The sequence below is a fragment of the Syzygium oleosum genome, unplaced genomic scaffold, assembly GCF_021117445.2.
Source record: "Syzygium oleosum isolate NSW1041296 unplaced genomic scaffold, Sole_v2.1 Sole_v2.33, whole genome shotgun sequence".
NCBI lineage: Eukaryota > Viridiplantae > Streptophyta > Magnoliopsida > Myrtales > Myrtaceae > Syzygium > Syzygium oleosum.
Window position 1 is genome coordinate 2417879 of NW_026607517.1, and position 16369 is coordinate 2434247.

The 16369-nt window shown below is 41.3% G+C and overlaps 2 protein-coding genes across 4 annotated transcripts; one reads left to right on the forward strand and one right to left on the reverse strand.

Annotated features, from left to right (window-relative positions):
* Positions 1-2982: 2982 nt before the first annotated feature.
* Positions 2983-4843, forward strand: LOC115672573 (B-box zinc finger protein 20-like). 2 transcript variants are annotated; one of them, XM_056304903.1, is made up of 3 exons: positions 2983-3572; positions 4049-4451; positions 4546-4843. In XM_056304903.1, the coding sequence occupies exons 1-3, from the start codon at positions 3387-3389 to the stop codon at positions 4554-4556; spliced, it is 600 nt and encodes a 199-aa protein (XP_056160878.1). In that variant the 5' UTR covers positions 2983-3386; the 3' UTR covers positions 4557-4843. The 2 variants fall into 2 exon arrangements, with proteins under 2 accessions (XP_056160878.1, XP_030450257.2); XM_030594397.2 differs by having other exon boundaries at positions 3024-3572; positions 4043-4451.
* A 1012-nt stretch (positions 4844-5855) lies between these two features.
* Positions 5856-15862, reverse strand: LOC115672572 (kinesin-like protein KIN-7D, mitochondrial). 2 transcript variants are annotated; one of them, XM_030594396.2, is made up of 25 exons: positions 15113-15860; positions 14888-14985; positions 14675-14764; positions 14474-14526; positions 13523-13588; positions 13036-13089; positions 12867-12926; positions 12400-12478; positions 12235-12302; positions 11621-11677; positions 11429-11533; positions 11040-11144; positions 10698-10805; positions 10475-10606; positions 10210-10392; positions 9703-9918; positions 9206-9346; positions 8586-8705; positions 8442-8492; positions 8225-8272; positions 7967-8122; positions 7046-7762; positions 6712-6841; positions 6513-6623; positions 5856-6299 (listed from the first exon to the last, which is right to left on the reverse strand). In XM_030594396.2, exons 1-24 carry the CDS (start codon positions 15475-15477, stop codon positions 6538-6540), a joined length of 3288 nt encoding a protein of 1095 aa, XP_030450256.2. In that variant the 5' UTR covers positions 15478-15860; the 3' UTR covers positions 5856-6299; positions 6513-6537. The 2 variants fall into 2 exon arrangements, with proteins under 2 accessions (XP_030450256.2, XP_056160813.1); XM_056304838.1 differs by lacking the exons at positions 5856-6299; positions 6513-6623 and having other exon boundaries at positions 6816-6841; positions 7002-7762; positions 15113-15862.
* Positions 15863-16369: the final 507 nt, after the last annotated feature.

The window sequence follows — 16369 nt, forward strand, 5'->3', positions numbered from 1 at the left end:
AACGAACGTAAAACGAGAGAACGAGATTTAGAGACGATTACCAAGTTAAAAATGCGAGACTGAAAAGTCCCATTTTATACGTCAGAACCCATACAAACAAAACCTCGCACCCTCCAAAACTAGTCATAACGATGAAGTACCTTTATATTTTTCAGTCGACCAACAAGACGACAATGATAGCTTGAAGTGAGCGGTTCAATCGACATGGCAATGTCCTTAGAGTTTTGCGAGGACTATTTCTTGGATGAATACAAGAGCAAACAAGCGAACTGGAAACGAGAGAATGGGAATTCAGACAACGAAGAGGTTAAAGATGCGAGTCTGAAAAATTCCATTTACACGCTATAACCCGTGCAAACAAAGCCCCTCTCCCCCAAAAACTAGTCATAACGATGAAATACCATTATAATTTTTAGTTAACCGACAGGACAACGATGATAGCTCGAAAATGAAGCGACATGGCAATGTCCTCAGAGGGTTCTTCGAGGACTATTTCTTGGGTGGAAACAAAAGCAAATGAACGAACGAACGAACGGGAAACGAGAAAATGGGATTTCAGACAATAACGAGGTTAAAGATGCGAGGCTGGAAAATCCATTGATACGCCATAAAACATGACCCTCAAAGCTATTCATGATTCAGAATAGATACGGCCTTTGGATTAGGCCATCTAATCACGTTGACCCAAGCAATACACAGGAACAAAGAGGAGTCCATAAAGTCTGTACACCAACAAGATGAGCAAATACCCCTAATCGTAAGTAATGCATTATACTTCCTTTGACTTCAATTCCGTGCTTCGGCGGCCTCAAATTTTGGAAACGTTGACATCTCTTGCGTCTTCGTTTCTCTCTCTCTTTTTCTCAAGCGATAATGTTGAAGAGATCGTCCAGCACTGACCAAATCCACATGTGGAAAAAGTGAAAGCTTGTCTCGTAGCATTAATGGGTGTGTTTGGAAACATTTTGGGGGAAAGCTTTTGAAAAAATGCAAAAGATTTTCAGACTCCATTTATTTCGTAAAAAATAAATTATTTGAAAAATATTTTCCTGAATCGGCTGCTTGCCAGTCTCGCCTGAGGATGCCCGACCAAGGCAACGCCCGAGGACGCCTAAGGACACGCGACTTGGTTGGTGCCAAACTAGCTTGCCGATAGCCAGATCTGTCTCGCTGGCAGGTGACATCCCGAGAGGTAGAGACATTTCCGGAATTACGAAAGTTAAGCGATGGCAGAATTGGAAAAGAAAAAAAATTGTATTTGTATTCCGGAAATGCTCAAAGCACCTCCGAACCTGCCTCGGGCTAAAGGCCTTTAGAAATGCGGTCGCATCTTCCCATATCTCTCCAAAAAATTTGTCAAACGATATTTTGCATTTGCCTAAGGAGAGCCGTTCCCAATCGGAGCCAATGTCCTCCCCTCTTTTCCTTCAGCTAGATTTTCTTGATTTCCCATTTCGCTGGAGCGTGCCTCCATGTCAACGCATGGAGCTCGGGGATGATGTTCAAGCTCAACTCGTTTGATCTTTTAGTACTTTCTTCGTTTCCCGTTTCGAAAGCGCATACGATAACATAGATGGGATGCATTAGTATGGAACCACCTTTCTAAAACGACATCGGATTTGCCACGTATTCCATCCATCATTCGCTTGTATCATTTGTACGCCTTAGCAGCACAGAGCTGGTGATGACTTTGAGGCGACAAACCTGAAAACGATGAAAATGCTTAAATAATTCACAATGCTTTAAGCACAGTTGACCATATTTTACTAGAGAAATGGCTGTAATTGTAGTCCGTTCATAATTATCTAGAAATCCCCATCTAATTAACCTTTAGATTTTCTCACTAAATTAAGTTAAGAAGCTAAAGATACTTTTGAATTCTCGAATCACATTCTGAGTTTTGATTATTTGCATCTTGCACGTTAACTTTGACTCGCATTGCAACGTGGGCATACTTCATAGTCTCTCTTCCTATGTCCAAGAAGAATCAAGTGACTAATCACCCTAGACCCCAACAGCATACCATTAACACAACATGCTACACCAAGTAACGAACATGATAGTGCAGCTGTACGTATTAATTATCTGCGGGGTCTATATAATAATAGGTGTAATTTTTTGGTACTATTGTACGGACTTTGATTAATAGGTGGTGGAGGCTATTTCGTCCCTTTAATTGCACATGCAGTAGAAGATAACTAAACTCCTACTTGCCAAGTGCATATGAATGCAAATATCACGTTAAAGTGTGTATGTTATTTTAAGGAATTCCCATTACTAACCCTCTAATTTTGATTCTAGGAGGGGGCATAATGAGAGATGAAGATTCACAAGATCATGGAACATCAATTGTAAGCAACAGTGGTGGACTCATCCTTTACGGTTGTTGTTTCATCGATTTTCGGAATCGCCCCTAATGTCCACACACCAGACACATGAAACACGAGGGCAAATTGAATGACACGCAAATCGACATGGCGACACGATGAAGAGTTAGCAAAAAGAAAAAAAACGCATGTTGTCGCCGCCGAGATTACAGCGGCGAAAGCTATTGTCTAGTCGGGTTGCTGCCTCATGTCAGCCATGGAATACATGTTGAAGTTGCTCGATGAAATCATACTGCGGGCCTTGAGAAAATATGTGAAATCACGCCTTTCACAAAACGCCAGCCGGATCGCGGCTTGGGCGGCCAAGAATGGGGCGAGTTGCCTGTCAAAGGAAGGCAAAATAGTCCGACCGAAAGTTGAGCTCTGTCAATTAGCGCTTCGAGTCAATTATCGTTTATTTTCTCGAGACCAGTCGTCTCACTCAAACACCGTCCTAGCTCAAGGCCAAGCAATTCCACAATTCCCTATTCGGCTTTGAAATCTATTCCCTCAAACACCGTCCTAACATGCGAGTCTGTTTCACCAAATCTCAAGTCTCTCTCTCTCTCTCTCTCTGCAACTTGTATTGACAGATGCAAATTTGAATGGGCAAAGAAAGCACGGACTGTAAATGGTCGATATAAAGCTTCCCCTGCCCCCTTCCTTATTCAAGCCTAGACTCAAAGCTTCGACATTTCATAACACAATCTTAGAGCCAACTCTCTCTCTCTCTCTCTCTCAGAGAGAGCTCTCACAATATTTATTGAGAGAAGCCATCACATGTATAGACCCATCTAGCTGCTCGACACTTCGAACAGTATCGACCTCGCTTCCTCTCTGCCGTCCGCCCACTGCTCTGTATAGCGAGTGCTCAAACCCGAGAAGCATTCTCTTCGAACCCGTTGGATGATATTCCACAGTCGAGAGTTTTGTGAGTGCTCAACCCATTGGGACTAATTCCGGAGTCCAAGAGTTTTGTGAGTGCCTTAAAGAAAGAAAGAGACAGAAACGAGTTTGACCATGAAGATCCAATGTGATGTGTGCAACAAAGAAGAGGCTGCTGTATTTTGCTCAGCAGATGAAGCTGCTCTTTGCGATGGCTGCGATCGGCGTGTCCACAATGCGAACAAGCTCGTGAGCCAGCACAAGCGTCACTCCCTACGCCGCCACACCTTCCAAGATTTTCCTCTGTGTGATATTTGCCAGGTGCTCACTGCAATCCCTTTATTTCTCTCAGAAACCTCCTCCTTGACCGAAAATTGGTTAATCACGTTGGAATATGAGCTCTCTTGTTTAAGTATAAATTTTTAACATGATACCAAAGATTTCCACAATCCGGTGCTAATACCTGAAGACTTTTCGCCTGAGAAGAAGATAATACCTGAAAATTTCTTACTTCTGCAATTCAAGTTGGCTCACTGATTTTGCTTGCCCTTATCTTATTTTACGGAGAGGGTCAACTTTGTATTATCACCGGACAGCTGGGAGTCGTCTCGGTATGTTTATCGAAGTTCTATTAATGGTCAACTTTTTCAACTGAGGTTGTGTGATGCATTGACTGTTTGACTTTGAAGGCACATTATGAGAAAAGTCAGATATTGGTGGGACTAAAAGTTCACCAAACTCGTCGAATCTCATGCTTTCGCTTTGCTGATTGTTTTGGTTTGAATGCGTAGGAGCAGCGTGGTTGGATTTTCTGCAAAGAAGACAGAGCAATTCTTTGCAGAGAGTGCGACCTTCCCATACACAAGTCCAATGAGCACATGCAGAAGCACAGCAGATTCCTTCTCACCGGAGTGAAAATCTCCGGTTCTTCCTCAACGCACCGCGCTCCCTCCTCGTCATCGACTGCCCTTGACACATCCATCAGTACCCGAACTAAGGAACCGCCGTCTTCACTGAAAAATGAAAATGGACAATCAGCAGAGTTTTTAAATTCTTCAAATGCTCGCCAAGACGATACTCATATCATCGACACCAGCTCATTCTCAACAAACAGCATATCGGAGTACTTCACCGAGATGCTGCCTGGTTGGCGGGTAGATGATTTCCTCGATTCTCCATCAGCTCCCATTGATAGTTACTGTAAGGTCCACAGAACACTGTAGATTTTCTACCCTCGGACACGCTCGAATTTCACGAATGTCCATTGACATTTCTGAATGGTTCTTTTTTGCAGACAGAGGATAGTGATCACGGAAACATTACTAGCAGAGACGCGCGTCGGATACTCGACGTTTTGGCTCAGTCCGTATATCTTCCTCTTTCCCAATCTGAGTGTGATTTACTCACCGGCATGAATGCTTCCGAGAAGGATGACAGCACACAAAATCATAAGATAGAGAGTGAAGTTTATGCAGTTCCAGATGTCAGTTCTAAACCTCTCAAGAAGTCCCGGCATGTTTGTTGTGGCTTTTGAATGTTCTAATCTGATTGCTCAAGATTTCTCATGCATCTTGACAAACAATTGTCTTTTTTCCTATGGCCTCTTTACCATAATTTCATTCTTCAAGTATTCATAAGTAAGAAAGATATAATTACATTCTCCATAAATTCCATGTCATCATAAAGAGTGCTCAAGAGCAAATGCAGATTTATAGATAAGCCATTAATCAGAAATAGATTCAAGATTAGACCAAACATCCACCGGTTCAGTATTGGGAAAGTATCAAAAAAATCTTAAACCTATTGCATTGGTATCAAGTTAATTCTAAACTTTTTAATTTGATCAATTTAAACCTAAATATTTTCGCATTTTGCCAATTGAGTCAATCCGGTCAATTTTGGCCGGAAATCGCTGACGTGGACGTCAGCCGCCCTACGTGGCATAGCCTACACTAAGTAAACAATTTTTTAAAAAACAATAAAATTTTTAATTATATTTTTTATATTTTTTTTCCTTTTGACTGGTAAGGCCGCGCAGGCACAAAGACCCTCACCAGCCAAATTAAAAGAAAAATATATAAAAAAATTCAAATCATTATTAAAATATTAACATCGGCACCAACCATGCCACTTAAAATGGCCGGATTCCATATCAGTGACTTTCAGCCAAAATTGGCCCGGTAAACATAATTGGCAAAATGTGAAAAAATTTAAAACTAAATTGACCAAATTAAAAGTTTTAGAACAAAATTAGCACCAATACAATAATTTCATGACTTTTTTATTATTTTCCTCATACAGCATGCACGGTCAGTCAAATGATAGAGACCCCCCAATCATCAGTAAAGGCCATCGACGCTTTTAATTGCATCGAGTTAGAAGGGCAAAGGATTTGCGATTGTTTTCTTGCATAGGCTGAGATATCCCATCGATCTTAGCTGAGAAGAATGGCAAAAGATACAAGTAAATTGATCATTATCGTACAAGATTCTTTTCCGTGCTGCTTTAAGCAAACATAGAACCAAGATAGGAAGGTTCTGAGCTTTCGGTTACTCAAGCACAAAACCGTGAAGCTTTTTGTTGAACATACTAGAACATGGCCACTGATCAGAACCTCAACTTTATATTTCTGATGTACGAACAAATGATGGTTGATAATGCATTTGCAGATAATCAAAGCACAAGTAGCCTCTGTTTTCAGAATCGAAATTACACTGGGAAGGGTGGAATTTTTTTTTTTACAGAGGCTTACACCATTTGTATATGTAACCCGACTCCACAGAAGTTTTAGAACTTCGAACATGTCAACATTCTGCTACATGTTCAATGGCAGAGCAACATCTTGCCCCATAAACTCGAAATCGTATAGTTCTCTTGACATGTTTCGCTTCTTTTTTCCGAACTTTTCCCTGCTTATTTTACATCTCTTTGGGAAAGTTACAGAAAAGAAACGGCTGATATATCATTGCAGGAGCTACGTACAGGAGAAAGTAATAAAAGAATGCACCTGCCATTGGAAGCAAAATAGCTACCAATAGTAAGAAAACCCTGCACATGAAGCAGACAAATGTATAAGACACTTCACAAAATCATGTGGCATTACTAACAAAGTCCAATGTACATATAGACAGCCTCCATATAGAGTCTCTTGTTCACACTTAGCTTGGCTCTCCCATAGATCATGTCTTAAAACAACCAGTTGATGGTCCACCAAGCATGTACTTAAGAGGAAAAGTATGTAGATGGAGCCAATTTGCATACCTTTAGGAGGAAATAAACGGCGGAGTCAAGAAGTAAATGCAAACAGCCTATCTCCAATTTTTGTACGACAAATAGGACACTCAGAACAAGCTAGAGAACAGGATTTACACACTGCAGAAGAGATGGGAAGTACAGTAATTAGTCAAAAAAGATCGGCAGAAATATGGAATTTTAAGTGGCAAAATCTTCAATTACTTACAACAAAAATGCCTGCAGGGTAGAAGGATAGCTGCAGTTGGTGATTCAAAACAAACTTTACACATATGCGAGTTTCCATCTCCGTTTCCGGCGGATTTGAGTTCCTTTTCTCTCATTTCTTGCATTCGCGCCTGAAGAATTAAACAGCTCAAACACAGATATATTTTAAACTACAGTGAACGATAACTTAAAAAAAGAAAATATTGCTGATTCGATTGGGCAACCCACTGGATCCCAAGTATACTTTGGAGAAATATTCAGTAGAACCATTTGTTTCTCAAATAAACTTACAGAAGTACATGCGTAGATGCTGAAAGAACATCCACAGACACTACCTTCAAGCGAACAACTAGAGGTTCCTCCTTGACAAATTCCTCAGTTGGTCTCGAGACATCAGGAATTTGCCTCTCTTTTAGGATGCCATTGCTATCACTGTCAGTAGGCTTCAATTCATCAATGTTGTTTGCTTCAGAAGACCTGTCATCCGAGTTCAGCTCAGTTATGCCTCCCCCGTCTTTCTTCAATTTAGCAACAAGGACCCACATATTGGCCAAGTCATTTTCTAAAGCTTCCTCCCTCTTCTTTGCCTCATCAACTTTTTTCCTGTATTCATCTTCTAGAAACTCCTTTTCAGCTAATGCAGCTTCAAGAGCTGCTTCACGTTGCTTTCTTGCCTGTAGTTCCATTTTCAAATCATCTGGGTCAAGACTCCAGGCATCAAACTCATCAGAGGCAGATCCCAGGTCATGGGAACGACCAGATAGACGACCTTTTCTAGCCGCCCTTACACCATCACCGAATTTGCGGTTTAAACCATTAGCTCTAGAATGTGCCAATTCTCGTGCAGCCAAGAGTTCTTTTTCTAGCTTTGAGTTCTGCAGGGAAAGCTTAGTAACCTCCCCAGCCAAATTCTTCAGCTCAACAGCAGCAGCGGATGCAAGCTCTTTTGCATATGAAGCTTCCTCTGCCAGTTTCTGATTCTGGACACGCAAGCCACTGTTTTCTTCTGAAAGCTGGACCTGTTCCAGCTTCAATTTCTCATTCTCAATCTCCTGCGGCGAAGGCACAGAGCAATCTTACAAAGTGAAGAACTTTGCAAAACATATGTACACGACAAATGCACTTCACCATATTAAATTTGTTGCTCTACATGACAATTCTCATTGTGCTGTTTCCATTTGTACTCATCTACGAGGTTCTAACTCCATTATGCTTCTCATCTATACTTTCAAAAGAAAGAAAGAATAAGTAATCACCTGAGTTTGAATCTTCCTTTTCAGCTCGTTGCTATTACCCTCAGAAATATTCAGTTCAGAAGAGACTGATGTCTTGATAATCTTATCACTGTTAGGTGAAGTCAATTGCTGCTCCAACACATTCACTCTTTCCTGTAGTTCCCTGTTCTCTGCACACTGCCGGGCACAACATAAAAAAAAGTGCAAGTATATAGAACTCAGCAGATGCAAACATACATTGTCGAATAAAAATTATATATAGGAAAATGAGGTTCGTACTTTATTCTGCAACTGTTCCTGCAAGATCCGATTGTCTGCAGATTTTATCTGCATTTGCGATGAATAATATATCAGCCAGTAAGAACATTACCGTCATCTACATAAGGATGGCAGGATAAATGGACAGGCCAATCAATAGTGCTATTTCAAGTTGCAGGAAACAAGAATACAAAATCATTATCATCCTTTTAATTGATCTAGCACTCAAGAAACTTACCTCCAACTCAAAACCTTTCTCATTGCATTGTGCCATCAATCTCATGACTGTCTGTTACAATATATTAATGGAGTCAAAATCTATTGTGATATGGCAAATGATGGAGAGATAACTTCTGGAGAGAGAGAGGGAGAGAGAGAGTACCTGCTGCATTTCAACTAGGGATGCATTAGCGATAGAAGCTTCGCCACTCTCAATAATGCGCTGTTCTAGTGCGCTCATCTGCCTCTTCTTATCATGAATCTCACGTTCCAAATTCTCAATCTATATCAGAAAAACATGAATACGAATAAACAAGTGAATATTCATTAGAAAATCTTGTGCACAAGAAGACATGTTGCTAAACCAAGTTATTAAAGCTGCAATGCAGTCGCCTCATCTTCAATTTCGTAATCCACACATGAAAATGTCAGAAGGCATGTGTAGATAACAAGCACATAAATATGCAGACTGCAAATACCCAAGAATTAATAATTCTTGATCTTATCATGCTACATGTAGAATCCCAGTATGCAATGGTTAATCCAAAACAAGATTGAAGATTTGTGGTTAAACAGGCTGGCATTCTCTCCATTCTCTCGCATGGTGCAAACATACCCATCTTAAGGAGCACATTCTGCTCATTATCAGCTTATTCGATTGTGCAAACAACTTTTTACTATTTATTTGCACTCGCGGACAGCATCTTCCTTACATCAAATTAGAACACGTTGGGACAGTATAATAAATGGACAGGAAAATGAGCACAAAACAGCGAAATGTACCTGATTTTTTGAACTTTCAGGGTCATCCACAGACTGGTCTACCAAGCGCTTCAGAGTACTCGTGCTAAACGCAATCTCCCCAGCAAGCATCTTTACTTGCTCAACAAGAAGATCCATCTGATCTGAAATTGACATCCCACCCTAATGCCAGGATAAAAGGATGAGATCAATTATTCTGGGACTAACAAATGCCAAGCAGAAGTCAGATTTAAGCACTCAAATAGTTTAAGTATGCACTTCATACGTGGTGGTCAACTAAGGATCTTAAGATACAAATAGTTTATACATGCACACCTCATCTGTGATTAACATAAAAATTTGACATATAAATCCTACATTAACACGTATAAAAGAAAAACTCCAGTCAGTCATGCCAAACACTGGCCAACAGAATATTACTGCTATTTTCATACTGTGCAATATATTTTGATAATGCATTTTCAAGGAAATCATAATAATGGATTTTCAAGCAAATTATGAGTTGGTGGAAAACGCACCATTGTCAATTTGTTTGCACCTATGAGTTCACCAGCCTGAGTTATTTCTGTAACTGCACTGCCAGCAGGTGAGAATTCATCACTCCATTTGCTACCGGATCTTTTATGTGTGGGTTCATAAGACGGATCAGACATAGTAACAGAGGCAGAACATGGCAGATCCTTCTGATTCTCTCCATCACTAAGCAGAGAACAATCTCGTAGCCCATCTGATTTCTGACAAAGATGAGGACAAATCAAATTGTCACTTGCGGAATTATTACAAATTGGTTTTGACTATAAGATGTCCCGGCGAATTCTTCAAGATTGTCGGTCTTCTTCTGTGGTGGCAATTATTTTGGCAGGTGACATGAAGACCAAAACGAATGGAAATTGCAAAGAAGACTTAAACTTAGAGATGGTTTACTTAAATGCTTGAACAATGGCCCCAGAGTGGAGAAAAGGAAACATGCATAATAACAGAGGCCATGATACTTGCTACAGGACAATAGCACAAAGGAAGCTTGCCTCATCTTCAACAACAGAATGGCTCTTGTGGTGATTAGGAATATCGCCCAAACATCCTGGAATTGTATTTTTTGAAGAGACAAGAATGAGCTTTGTCAATCTCTGAATTCTACTCATGAGAGCAGCCTTGGCTTCTTCCTCCTCCTCCAATCTCGACTGCATTTTCACTTGGCCTTCCTCTAACTATCAAATGAAACATCAATATATTGTCACCATGTCAAAGTAAATAAAAGCAGACTTCAAATAAAATGTCCATCAAAAGAACCTGCTGCTTCAAGCTCAAGATCTCCTCATGGCTCACACCCACTAGCATCCCCCTCCTCAATTGATCAAGTTCTTGCTTCAGAACAGAAATTTCTCGCTGATACTTCTTAATCAAAGATTTTTCATCGATAATCTGAAAGAGAGACGAGAGATGCTTAATTAGAAAATTAGAAATTATGTAACTTTCTTCATTTGCCCAGAAATTGCCTCGTGGTATAACAGACCTTATTCCGTGAGGCATATATCTCCACTCTTTTTGCCCGACTTGCAAATTTCAATGTGTTATGGGTTTCCTCCATGTTACTAGATGCTGGAGTAACAGTACATATAAGCTGTCAAAAGCACATCAAAGTAAAGAGGGAAAGAGATTATATTAGCTGCAACACATCCAAAAGAATCTACATCACAAAAATTAACCTGGATCAGAAAAACTCGAATTGTTTACTGATAAACTGGCTCGATCAGAGCAACAAGAAAAGATGATTTCAGAAAGTCTCCATATGAAAGGAAAGGTTATCGGAGGCTCATTATACAATTTCACAAGGCTTACCAAAGATAGAACTTACCGAAACATGTCCATGCCCACCCAATGAAGACTGGAGAAGGCGAGTGAGTTTAGAATCTCGATATGGAACATGAGAAGCTTTCCCTTCACTCAGTTTGCCGATCACCTATATAAAGCAGGCAGATCATCAAATTATAAGCACAAGACCTCTTTCTGACACACTACAAACTCCGGATTATAAAGGAACAACCATCTTAAAGTATAGTATATCATGGACTATGATTGTCACTGCATGTTGGTTTTCAGCTAAATTCCTTGCATGTGGTTTTGTGAGATCAGTACTTCTATTTCTATTGGACAAAGCAGATGAATCACAAAGCAGATTGATCACCCTAAGGCACAAGGAAAGAAATTGGGGATTTTATCACCAGAAAAATAGAAGGAACCTACAGTTCCAAGAGTAAGAAGACTTTTATTTATGTAAGATCCTTCCTTTCTCCGCAGTCCAGTTGTTTCAGTCTTGGAGCTTTCAGATCCAGCCAGGTCAATCAAATTCTAGGGGAGAATCCAAAACGAAATTAGAAATGTATACCAGCAGAAACATGATTGATAAGGTAAATAATAAATCTAATCCTATCATACCAACTGAGAGAAGATCACTCCATCATATTCATCACCATGGGCACTACTCTCAATCATCTGCAGGAACACCAGTAGTTATACAAGGCCTCAGAAGAATACAGAAAAAATAACTGCCAGGAGTTTTTTTGCCAAGAAAAGCTTGACTGCTGTAAAAAGTATCCCAAAGATAGCACTGGGCTCTCTAAGATATTTTCCACCAAAGGCAATGATAATCGGCACAACGGCTACTCCAACCATGCCAAGATGAACACGAAATCAAAAAAAAAATTTCCCCCAGAAGAAATTGTTTGTGACAAGGCGTAGAGCTTTGCCTCCATTAATAAGATTGTAGTTGCTTGCAGATTAAAGTGGATGCAAAAATCTACAGAACTAATTAAAAAGGAATTAATAAAGCTCGCGTACTACCCAGAATGCCCTAAACGAATGTATTAAGGAGCTGCAATAAGATAATCTACTCAAAAGAAAAATCTCAAGAAACTAACAGAAATAAAAAAAAAAAAGAAACAATGGTATCAAGTTACACTGCGAAGGAATGCTGTGAATGACATGAAAATCACATCTTTTGAATTTTAGATCATTATAGGTCTTTCTAACTCATATTTATAGATCTTTACCAGAGTAAAAATGGTGTGACTTCGGCTGCTCAAAAGATTGAAGTTATTGGATCCAACATGACGATGCTCTGCCAAACCAACAATAAATAAGTTAGACATTTCACCAGGGTATCTTTCAGAAGTACCCTCAAGAAAACAGAGCAGTAGAGGCAGAGACTAGAATACCTTCCCCAGCAGCAATGAATGACAAAGCATGCCCAGGAGACAAAACAACTTCTTCTTTTATTCCCTCAACGTAAGTTCCCTAAGAAGTTTTATTATCGACTTAGCCAAAGTATTGCAAAAATTTTATGGTCATAGATATTTCAGAAAAGAAGCAAGTGGACAGTTGGAGAATCAATGAAAAATAATATAGATTATAATCATGCAGCAACAGGAATAAGAACAAAGAATCATAATAATCAAGAAATACCATCAACTCTTAACAGGGAAAAACGAAAAATGTACAGAACTCCGTGCAAAAGCTTTTAAACTTTCCTCGCTAACAATGATTGCCCATATGACAGAATAAGACAGCTAAGGAGAATAATTTGAAAACAGGATCCAAACAAAAGTGAAAACTGAGATGCGAATATGAAACGTGTTTCAATATGAAAATGTTAACGGCCAACAATTAGTGCAGAAGAGAAAACCTGTGCATCTTCCCTAACACGCAGATTTTGACCGGTTGGATCAAGCAAGTCATTGATCACCTGGTGTAATAAACGTAAGTGGCAATGCAGATCAGATAACTTCCACAATAGTCAAACAGGTAATGCCAAAAAACATGAATCAGCTGGGACGAATTCTGATGCTACTGACCTCGTTATAGATTTCAAGATATGATACACGGAGCAAAAACTCTCTGCCTGGAGTCTGTGACAACAAACCGTGGATAAATGATAGTACGGAAGTATACAGCATACATCTATCATGGAAATAAGAGTAACCTGCAATTGTTGCCTGACACTCAAAAGGCTGATACACAAATAAAACTAGAAAACATCCCACTTCTCTCTGGAAAGCTGTGTACATGAGTGTAATTTCTCAACAAATGAGATTTGATGGTAAAATACATAGTTTCAAGACTCGTACCCTCAGAACCATGAACTACCCCTATGACCTTAATCGTCGAACATGACAGATGTTGAACCAGTTTCCAAAATAATCATGCCATCTTGATCTCAAACCAGACCTCTGATTTTAGTAGGCCCACATTACAGAAATCAAACTGGTTCCATCAAACAAAAGAGAACCTATGTGAACATGCAGTGCCTCAAAGATGCTAATAAACTTTAAAGTCACTTACATCTTGGATCATGCTAAAAACATCCTTGATAGCCAGCGGTATGACACCAGGAGAATTGTGATCACCCTGAAGATTTATAATGACAGATAATTTAACATTAGGTAAAGGCAGCAACTAACTCAAAAAGCTCGGGACAGATATTTGCTTAGCAGACGCCAAGAATGAGTATAGAGGATGCTACTTAAAAAAACACATAGCAGAGGCTGAGACTGGAAAAGTTCAGCCTTCACCAAGTCTTCTCACGAGATGATATGCTTACTAGAAAACAAGCATGATGTAAGCATCGGCTGAATGGAATAAGCAAAGTAAACTAGACAATGGACAAGAATAAACAACCCAACTACTATGCAGTACACACATAATCCTCTAGATAAATGCTGTAATTAGTCCGGCCATTCTGATCAAACATGTAAGTATACATATCCAAAAGAACCAAGTTCAAAAGACTAGGGATAACCACAAATCCCTTAAAGACTCACTAATCGAACACAAGCGGAGGGAGCCTCGAATGTAACAATAGCCTACATTCCCAATTGAATGTCTAAGTGGGTCAATAGCCATTTCTAGTATCCATCCATCTTGAACTCTACTCTGCAAATTGAGGGACTCTACTCATAATAAAGCGATAATTTGAATTTACGCGGAAACTTGGCATGAGACATGAAGTGGTCCAAATTATGCGAAAACTCTCTAAGCTTTTTCCCCCTATATCGACATCAGTCGGCCATACAACAGCTTGTGTACCAAATAGGTACATCTATGAGATGGAAAGGCGAGAAATACATAAGTCAATGGAAAGCCACTGGAGTAGACATTGAGCTCCTAAGAACAACCAGACACTCTTCAGTCAGAATGAATGCTCATGAGTAGAAGAGTTCCTGTCGCCGGGTTGCAGCATGAAATACTGAGAGAGAGAATGTAAGATCTATCAGAGTTAGCAGCCAAACTTACATGCATAGTGTGTGTCTTCCCACTACTCGTAACACCATATGCAAAGACAGTTCCTGCATTCGAGCAAGCAGAGTCCAATCAACCAATAACGGAGCTTCACGCCACACGACAAGCAAATCATCATAGCAACTGCAATACTTCTCTTCACAAAAAATTCTTCCATGTGACACGACTGAAACTCAAAGTGCAGCTCAAACTTACCATTAACACCTTCCATCGCAGCCTTGACCACTGGCTTCGCCGCCACTTCATATACCTCCTGTGAGGCCGTATGCGGCCCAAAAACTTTATCTGCCATAACAAACCCATCGGTCAGTCCAAAACATACCTAATAACCAGTTCAGCAGTTCCTCCGCCTCGTACCCAACAACGTGAGTTGACATTGCAATAAGCAAATTAGAGATTGAACCATACCGAATGCATAAAAAGTAGCTGGATTGTACTCATTCCTCACAATCTTATCCCCATCGGCAAACCACGCTATCTCATCTCCTCTCTGATACTCTCTCTCGCTGCCAAAATCCACAGCATTTAATCACACGCGCACAGAAAAGGCAACAACGAAACCGCATCAGTCAAAACTTTTGCCAACTCGAATCCCCTTAGATCTGATCCGATGACCACAGATCTATCGTTTACCTCAACGGCCTAAACCGAATGGTCACCGAAATGCTGTCCGCCGAGCGCGGCGGCGCGTCCAGAGGCTCGCCCATCAGCTCGTCGGACGGGAACCCCACCGGCGACCGACCGTCGCACGCGCGCGGGCCGCCGCAGTCCGCCGAATCCGACCGGGAGCGGCTCGGCGTCATCGATCGCGAGCCGAAGCCGTCGCCGCCGCCGCCGCCGCCGGGGTTGTAGAACGAGGTGGCGGAGGAGGAGCAGGAGCGAGGCAGGAGGCGCGGGTTGGAGAGCGAGGAGGAGGAGGAGGTGGAGGAGTACGGGCTGGACGGTTTGCGGTACGAGAACGGGGAGCTGCTCCTTGCCCGGGACGAGGAGGAGGCCATGGGAGGTGGGGGCGGAGGAGGAGGCCGGTCAACTCGGGCGAGCCGATGAAGTCAAAATGACTCGGAACCCGAATGCCGAAGGAAGAATACAAAAACCAAACGAACCAGGGACGCGGAGGGAAAAGGTGAAGAAGAAGAAGAAGAAGAAGAGAATGTGTCAGTGAGCTCACATGGCTAGATGGACAAAGGCAGAGACCAAGCACATTTCGGTTATTTCTATTTTTTTTCTTTTTTAAAAAATTTTTTTTGCTCTGCAACACTGTTAGCTCCCTTGTCCGAGAGACTGAGCTCCTCCTGCGTCCCTTCTTCTTTAAGACAGAGACTCGCGCTCAGAGGCGATGCTCGGCGGAAGAGAGAAAGAGAGAGAGAGAGAGAGCAGCGATGAATGGGTCTGGGTTGCAATTCCAGGTTGAGGGAGGGAGAGAGAGCGATGGGGGATTTCCCGAATTTCTGTTGTCCCTTTCTGCAAAAAAAAAATTAATTGTTTTTTTTTTCCCATTTGTTCGAGTTTTGAATTTGAATGATCGGCTCTTCGGTGCTGCAGGTGCAGGTGGTGAGGAGATTTTTAAAAAATGAGAAATTAAAAAAAAAAATGGGGGGGGGGGGGGGGAGAAAAATTCACTGTGGTGAGGTGACGTGGCGCTTTCGTGTTTCGGCGTTTAAACACGGGACAAGACAAAATAATCGCGTCGCGCGCGCGCGCACTTAGACGGGGGGCTTTCTTTTTAAATTGGAAATAAACCGCTAAGTGAGCGGGAATTACAGTGGCGCCGCCCGGCTCAGACTTGGAAAAAATAGTAAAATTTTCAAACCCACCCCCCCCCCCCCGGGAGGAGAGGGAGACCCCCCACTCGCGCGCGTGAGATCGGAGTCCGCACTCGCGGTGAGAGAG